The sequence below is a fragment of the Bos mutus genome, chromosome 15 (genome assembly GCF_027580195.1).
Source record: "Bos mutus isolate GX-2022 chromosome 15, NWIPB_WYAK_1.1, whole genome shotgun sequence".
Classification (NCBI taxonomy): domain Eukaryota; kingdom Metazoa; phylum Chordata; class Mammalia; order Artiodactyla; family Bovidae; genus Bos; species Bos mutus.
The window spans coordinates 32979819-32988120 of NC_091631.1; the positions used below are offsets into that span (position 1 = coordinate 32979819).

Below are 8302 nucleotides of genomic sequence, written 5' to 3' on the forward strand. Positions count from 1 at the left end.
TACTGTCTTGATGACTGTGGCTTTGTAGTAGAGCCTGAAGTCAGGCAGGTTGATTCCTCCAGTTCCATTCTTCTTTCTCAAGATAGCTTTGGCTATTCGAGTTTTTTTGTATTTCCATACAAATTGTGGAATTATTTCTTCTAGCTCTGTGAAGAATACCGTTGGTAGCTTGATAGGGATTGCATTGAATCTATAAATTGCTTTGGGTAGTATACTCATTTTCACTATATTGATTCTTCCAATCCATGAACATGGTATATTTCTCCATCTATTCGTGTCCTCTTTGATTTCCTTCACCAGTGTTTTACAGTTTTCTATATATAGGTCTTTAGTTTCTTTATGTAGATATATTCCTAAGTATTTTATTCTTTCTGTTGCAATGGTGAATGGAATTGTTTCCTTAATTTCTCTTTCTATTTTCTCATTATTAGTGTATAGGAATGCAAGGGATTTCTGTGTGTTGATTTTATATCCTGCAACTTTACTATATTCATTGATTAGTTCTAGTAATTTTCTGGTGGAGTCTTTAGGGTTTTTTATGTAGAGGATCATGTCATCTGCAAACAGTGAGAGTTTTACTTCTTCTTTTCCAATTTGGATTCCTTTTATTTCTTTTTCTGCTCTGATTGCTGTGGCCAAAACTTCCAAAACTATGTTGAACAGTAATGGTGAAAGTGGGCACCCTTGTCTTGTTCCTGACTTTAGAGGAAATGCTTTCAATTTTTCACCATTGAGGATAATGTTTGCTGTGGGTTTGTCATAAATAGCTTTTATTATGTTGAGGTATGTTCCTTCTATTCCTGCTTTCTGGAGAGTTTTTTTTTTTTTAATCATAAATGGATGTTGAATTTTATCAAAGGCTTTCTCTGCATCTTTTGAGATAATCATATGGTTTTTATTTTTCAATTTGTTAATGTGGTGTATTACATTGATTGATTTGCAAATATTGAAGAATCCTTGCATCCCTGGGATAAAGCCCTCTTGGTCATGGTGTATGATCTTTTTAATGTGTTGTTGGATTCGGATTGCTAGAATTTTGTTAAGGATTTTTGCATCTATGTTCATCAGTGATATTGGCCTGTAGTTTTCTTTTTTGTGGCATCTTTGTCAGGTTTTGGTATTAGGATGATGGCGGCTTCACAGAATGAGTTTGGAAGTTTACCTTCCTCTGCAATTTTCTGGAAGAGTTTGAGTAGGATAGGTGTCAGCTCTTCTCTAAATTTTTGGTAGAATTCAGCTATGAAGCCGTCTGGACCTGGGCTTTTATTTGCTGGAAGATTTCTGATTACAGTTTCAATTTCCGTGCTTGTGATGGGTCTGTTAAGATTTTCTATTTCTTCCTGGTCGAATTTTGGAAAGTTGTACTTTTCTAAGAATTTGTCCATTTCTTCCACATTGTCCATTTTATTGGCATATAATTGCTGATAGTAGTCTTTTATGATCCTTTGTATTTCAGTGTTGTCTGTTGTGATCTCTCCATTTTCATTTCTAATTTTATTGATTTGATTTTTCTCCCTTTGTTTCTTGATGAGTCTGGCTAATGGTTTGTCGATTTTATTTATCCTTTCAAAGAACCAGCTTTTGGCTTTGTTGATTTTTGGTATGGTCTCCTTTGTTTCTTTTGCATTTATTTCTGCCCTAATTTTTAAGATTTCTTTCCTTCTACTAACCCTGGGGTTCTTCATTTCTTCCTTTTCTAGTTGCTTTAGGTGTAGAGTTAGGTTATTTATTTGACTTTTTTCTTGTTTCTTGAGGTGTGCCTGTATTGCTATGAACTTTCCCCTTAGCATTGCTTTTACAATGTCCCATAGGTTTTGGGTTGTTGTGTTTTCATTTTCATTCGTTTCTGTGCAAATTTTGATTTCTTTTTTGATTTCTTCTGTGATTTGTTGGTTATTCAGCAGCGTGTTGTTCAGCCTCCATATGTCGGAATTTTTAATAGTTTTTCTCCTGTAATTGAGATCTAATCTTACTGCATCGTGGTCAGAAAAGATGCTTGGAATGATTTCAATTTTTTTGAATTTACCAAGGCTAGATTTATGGCCCAGGATGTGATCTATCCTGGAGAAGGTTCTGTGTGCGCTTGAGAAAAAGGTGAAATTCATTGTTTTGGGGTGAAATGTCCCATAGATATCAATTAGGTCTAACTGGTCTATTGTATCATTTAATGTTTGTGTTTCCTTGTTAATTTTCTTTTTAGTTGACCTATTCATAGGTGTGAGTGGGGTATTAAAGTCTCTAAATTAACTAATGTCTTGGAATAGCTAACAAATAGGACCTAGTAGAACAATTCAGCTGTTTTCAGTCTGAAGTCTGGAAATCTAGAAACCTGACAAGAGAGAATCTGTGCATAAATACTTGATTAATCAGAGGGGAGAAAGATACTCTACATAGTGACAGACCAGAAAACAAGGGTGTGTATGAGAAGGAGTAGAGGGAGAATAACATACCTCAGTTCAATCCAAAGAATTTCTAGGGACCTCCCTGGTGATACAGTGGTTAAGACTCCATGCTTTTCCTGCAGGGGTATAGTTTCAATCCCTAATCGGGGAACTAAAATGAGGGAACTAAGATCCTGCTGCTTGAGGGTTGAGTGGTAAAAAAGAATTTATAAAAGCTAAAATGCTAATACTAGAAAATCTAGTAACTTCTTTTCTGTCTCTAGATCCAGCCCATAAGTTTAAAAGACAGACTGATGGTAGTATTTCACATTTATCCAAATAATATGGAATTGGGCAATCCTTTTCATCCCTTGCAAATTTCAAAGTCTGTGCTTCCAGTGTGCTGTGACATAGTTCCATCCTGGAATCTACACTTGAGTTAGTTTCCTGCATTGGTCTCCAGCTTCAGCTGGCTTCCTCAGCCTGACCCTGATGGAGACAAGAAATTATTAGCTCTGGGGTCTCAATCCTATTCTTGCCATAGGCTATCTCTGAATGCAGAGGAAAAATTGAAGAAGAAAGGGAAAATGTATATGCATATTTAAGTAATCCAAGTACTTCAGTCCTATAGTTGAGTAGATAGATACTCAGTGCTTATTGAATAAAGTATTGGTTGAAGGGAAAGAAGAGAAAGAATGAGAGGGGGAAAAAGGCAATAAATCTTTTAAAAGAAAGAATAGAAAATAAATGGGCAATTCCTCATTTCTGCTCTCTAGAAATTCTATTGTAGTGCTAGAAATAATCTTTCCAAAACTATCCAGGAATTTTTAAAATACTGCATTTCTTATAGGTTTCCTTATGGGTCCTTGTTCCCTGTGTCTGAGATGTTTTCATGTGACTGGATCCTCCAGAAATCAGGCAGGAGTATTTAATGCGGTTTAACTACGGTGAGATTTGGGATTGTGCTAAGAATAAAAAGCAAAGAGCTAAAACACAAAATTCAGTACAAAATGACAAGTCCTGTTTGAAGGAAAGTGTGTCAAAATTTGACGTGGAAATTTGCATGTGTTGTGACAAAATTAACTGGTATAAATGCAACTCTTGCTTTGTGTACTGTCTCAGAGGCACAGATGTGACCATTTTAAAACCACTTTGAAATTTACCAAGACCGTGTAAGCATTGCTATTCTTAAAAACTGAAAAAGAACTGAGATTTAATGTAAACTCCCAATGGATCTTGAAATTACTTTTGCCCCAGAGAGAGGGACAGTTCCTGGCAGACCCTACTAAGACAGACCTCCCTTGATGTTAAATCAGAACATAAAAAGGAATGAAGAGAAGAGTTGGGGAAGAGGAGGATAAAGTCCAGTATCTTTGCTAACCCAGAAATTTCCCAGGGCCAATTGGTAGGAAGGTTGAAGCCTAACAGAAAACAAAGTGAACAGGATTGGAAGTGTGGGATCAAGGACATGCATAGGTGGAAACTAATATGTGTTTTTAACAGTCACATCAAATTAGGTATTTTTGATTGAAAAATCTTTTCATCTTTGGGTTCATACTCCTATTAAAAATCCATTCCTATCTACTGAGCTCTCATTCCAAAATTAATTACTACTGTATTCAACTTTCAAAAATTGTATTCCTAGAGGAATAGTTGCTCTCTTTTGACGACGTTGAGGAACCAAATACATTATCATAGCATTATAGGCGGAGAAGGCAATGGCAACCCACTCCAGTACTCTTGCCTGGAAAATCTCATGGAGGGAGGAAACTCATGGGCTGCAGTCCATGGGGTCGTGAAGAGTCGGACACGACTGAGCAACTTCACTTTCACTTTTCACTTTCATGCATTGGAGAAGAAATGGCAACCCACTCCAGTGTTCCTGCCTGGAGAATCCCAGGGGCGGCAGAGCCTGGTGGGCTGCAGTCGATGGGGTCACACAGAGTCGGACATGACTGAAGCAACTTAGTGGCAGCAGCAGCGGCATCATTATAGAGCTCATTATAATAGGAATCCTGACTGTCCAACCAATGTTCTTTAACTAATTAGATGTAGTACAGCTAAGAACTGGGTTGAAAATCAAGTGGAAATTTGCATCTAGATGGCACTGAAACATGTATAATATGATATAAAAAAATGAATCGCCAGTCCAGGTTCAATGCAGGATACAGGATGCTTGGGGCTGGTGCACTGGGATGATCCAGAGGGATGGTACAGGGAGGGAGGTGGGACGGGGGTTCAGGATGGGGAACACGTGTACACCGCAGCGGATTCATGTTGATATATGGCAAAACCAATACAATACTGTAAAGTAATTAGCCTCCAATTAAAATAAATTAAGTTAGAAAAAGAAAAAAGAACAAAAGTTTTCCTGTGTGGTCTTGGTATTTTCTCAACCTTTCTGCCTCTCCTTCCCCCTCATTTGTAAAGTTACATAAGACATACCTCCTGGGTCATTTTAATAATTGAGAAATGCTCCTAATATAGAGAGAAGGGTTTGATCCTGGGCTTTCCAGTTTGGCTCAGTGGTAGAGAATCCCACCTGCCAATACAAGAGACTCGGGAGACACAGGATCCCCTGGAGGAGGAAATGGCAACCCTCTCCAGTATTCTTGTCTGGAGAATCTCATGGACCGAGGAGCATGGAAGACTACAATTCACCAGATCACAAAGAGTCGGACACTTCTGAGCACACACACACACACACACACACACACGCAAGCTCCTAATGTATTTTAGCACAATGTCTAGTAAGTATTCAAAATCCACTTGATTCACCGCAAACAATATTTGCATTTTACCTGCTGGTTAAACAGATGTAAAACAGTGAAGTTGATATATTGATGAAACAATTTATACCCATAGGATGACACTGGAGCAGAATATCTTTGTAGACAGATAGAGGGACTATACACAACATGACTTTAAAGACTCCAGAAATGCTAATATCAGACATTTTGTAGGCATTTCTCACTGCAACAAGCAGCTCATTTTTTGCAGCTTCCTTTGAACTTGCCTTTAAAATTCAGCAGGAGAGTAGTCCTGGGAACACTTTACTTTCATGTAAGTTTAGTCCTCATCTACTCTCAAAATATTCTGCACATTACTCTGTTATTATCTTATCATTTTGTCTTATAACTGACAATCTCAAGGGAATTTTCACCTGAGAACAAGACTTAATCTTTTTGTTCCCTCTCTATAAAGAGCTTTAAAAAAAAAAAAAGCTAAATTAGAAGAAAGGAGTGGCAACACTGGATGGTGTATGGTATGAATTTAGGAGAGATTATCTGGTCAACTGGGCAGAGATTCAGAGAGGAATCACTAAAGACCTCCACACTTCTAAAATCAGAGGACCTGATCTGTAAAAATCCTCAGTTGCAAGAAAACATCTTATAGCTAACTGTTCATAACTCATTCTACTTTATAAGATATTTTCATTGAAAAAAATAGAACTATTTCATAAGTGAGGAGACACAAAAATTGCAGAAGATTGAAATGAATTTATTTTCTGAGTGCAACATGAAAAATTTTCATTTAAAGCAAAATAATCTGCTAGAAACCTTAAGTTTGCCCCTGAACTTTTCTCCCATTGTTAGTACAATCGTAACTTTTTTAGATCATAAAAGGAAGTCTGTAGAAACAAAATCCACAAGATGACATCTCACAGAAATGGCTCCACTAGGGTTTCACACTTCCTCCTGAATTGCTTTGTCAAGTCTCCCAACTGGCAGCTCTGGCTGTCCATGCCCCTCAGCACCCTTTTTCTTCTGGCCATGGGGGCCAATGCCACCCTCCTGATCACCATCCGGCTGGAGGCCTCTCTAAATGAGCCCATGTACTACCTGCTCAGCCTCCTCTCCCTGCTGGACATGGTGCTCTGCCTCACCGTCATCCCCAAGGTCCCGGCTATCTTCTGGTTTGACCTCAGGTCCATCAGCTTTGTTGCCAGTTTTGTTCAGATGTATATCATGAATTGCTTTCTTACCATGGAGTCCTGCACATTCATGGTTATGGCCTACGACCGCTATGTGGCCACCTGCCATCCACTGAGATACCCATCCATCATCACTGAGCAATTTATAGCCAAGGTGGCCATTTTTATCTTAGCCAGAAATGCACTTCTAACTATGTCTGTTTCCATCCTCTCTGCTCGACTCCATTATTATGGGAGAAATGTCATTGAGAACTGCATCTGTGCCAATATGTCCGTCTCCAGACTCTCCTGTGATGATGTCACTATCAATCGTCTCCTCCAATTTGCTGGAGACTGGACTCTGCTGGGATCTGACCTCATCCTCATCTTCCTCTCCAACACCCTCATACTAAGGGCTGTTCTGAGACTCAAGGCAGAAGGATCTGTTGTAAAGACCTTAAGCACATGTGGCTCCCACTTTATCCTGATCCTCTTCTTCAGCACCATTCTCCTGGTCTTTGTCCTCACCCATGTGGCAAAGAGGAAAGCGTCCCCTGATTGCCAGTGTTGCTCAATGTCCTCCATCATGTCATCCCTGCAGCCCTCAACCCCATTGTCTATGGGGTGCAAACCCAGGAGATCAAGCAAGGAATCCAGAGGTTACTGAAGAAAGGATGGTAATTAGGACAACTGGATCTTTGCATTCCTAAAATAGGAATCAGTTAATAAATCAACTAATAAATTAGTTGATGGGAAATTTGGTTGAAATCCATAGCTCACAAACATAAGTTCAAGCAGAGAATAAATTTAATTCTGAAACAATTTTCTTGACTTTATTCACTTTTTCAAACTTCAGTGCTTCCCCCCAAAAGTCTGGCATTTCTGGGACTTTTTAATTTTTTTTTCAAATCTTTGCTATTGTTTTATCTAAAATGTGAGAACTCTGGAGGATGAATTCTATAGTGGAGAAATAAATCCCAGTTAATATTGAACTTAATATTTCAGTACATGTAATCTTTTATTATTTATTTTTTAATGTATTTATTTTAATTGGAGGATAACTACAATATTGTGACAGTTTTTGCCATACATCAATATGTATCAGCCATAGGTATACATGTGTCCCCTCCACCCTGAAAACCCCTCCCTCCTCCCTCCCCACCCTACTCCTCTAGGTTGTCACAGAGCACTGGCTTTGGGTACCCTGCTTCATGTACATGTAATTTTTAATATGTAATTGTGGACATAAATATCCTTGCATGTAGCATATTATTATTACTATTTTTGTTATTATTAGCTCAGCTGCATAATGCAATTGTGAAAAGTTCACATTATTTTAAATGTCAGTCCTGAATGATGAAAAGTAGCTGGACTCCATAAATAAATCTCTCTCACTTACCTCTAGATCGGCCAATAAATTTCTTCTCCACCTACTCTTTATCAAGCAAACTTGTGTCTTATTATCAGGTCCAACCCTTGAAAGGAAAGATCTCTTGCAAGAATTGCTCACATTTGAGGAAATGGAACTTACTAGGTTTAGGAGAAGGGGTATCACATAACTCTTCTTCCTCAATGTCTTCACCCCATTGTCTGCACTTCAAGCTTCACCTTTGAAATTCACAATGACTCAGTTTGTGGTATGTATTTAGGGTACATACATAGTTAGGCTCTGTTTTAGGATACTAATATATCACCATATCATAAGTTGTCCCAGTAATGACACTAAAATATACTAGGCTCATTATTAATTGAAGAAATATTTTCTAATTAACTGCTATAGTACAGTAACTTTGTTACAGCCCAAGGGTACAAAGATGCACAGGACAAATTTGCAGTCATCGAGGAACTCATGTGCTGTTCAAATGGAATTAAAGCAATCTGGATCCTAAAATGTTGAAGGAATGTTGTCTTTTACATAGAAGGAAGTAGAAAGGAGATGCAAATAAGTACAGTAAGCTACTTGAAGAAAGAGCCTGTGCCTGTCTTAGCAGTTCTGCATTCTAGACCT

General features: G+C 38.2%; 1 protein-coding gene across 1 annotated transcript; it reads left to right on the forward strand.

The window, feature by feature from the left end:
• Positions 1-6034: 6034 nt before the first annotated feature.
• On the forward strand, positions 6035-6975 carry LOC102280021 (olfactory receptor 56A3-like). The gene is given in 2 exon segments (XM_070383185.1): positions 6035-6851; positions 6854-6975. Coding segments are annotated over 2 exon segments (939 nt in total).
• The last annotated feature ends 1327 nt before the right edge of the window (positions 6976-8302 follow it).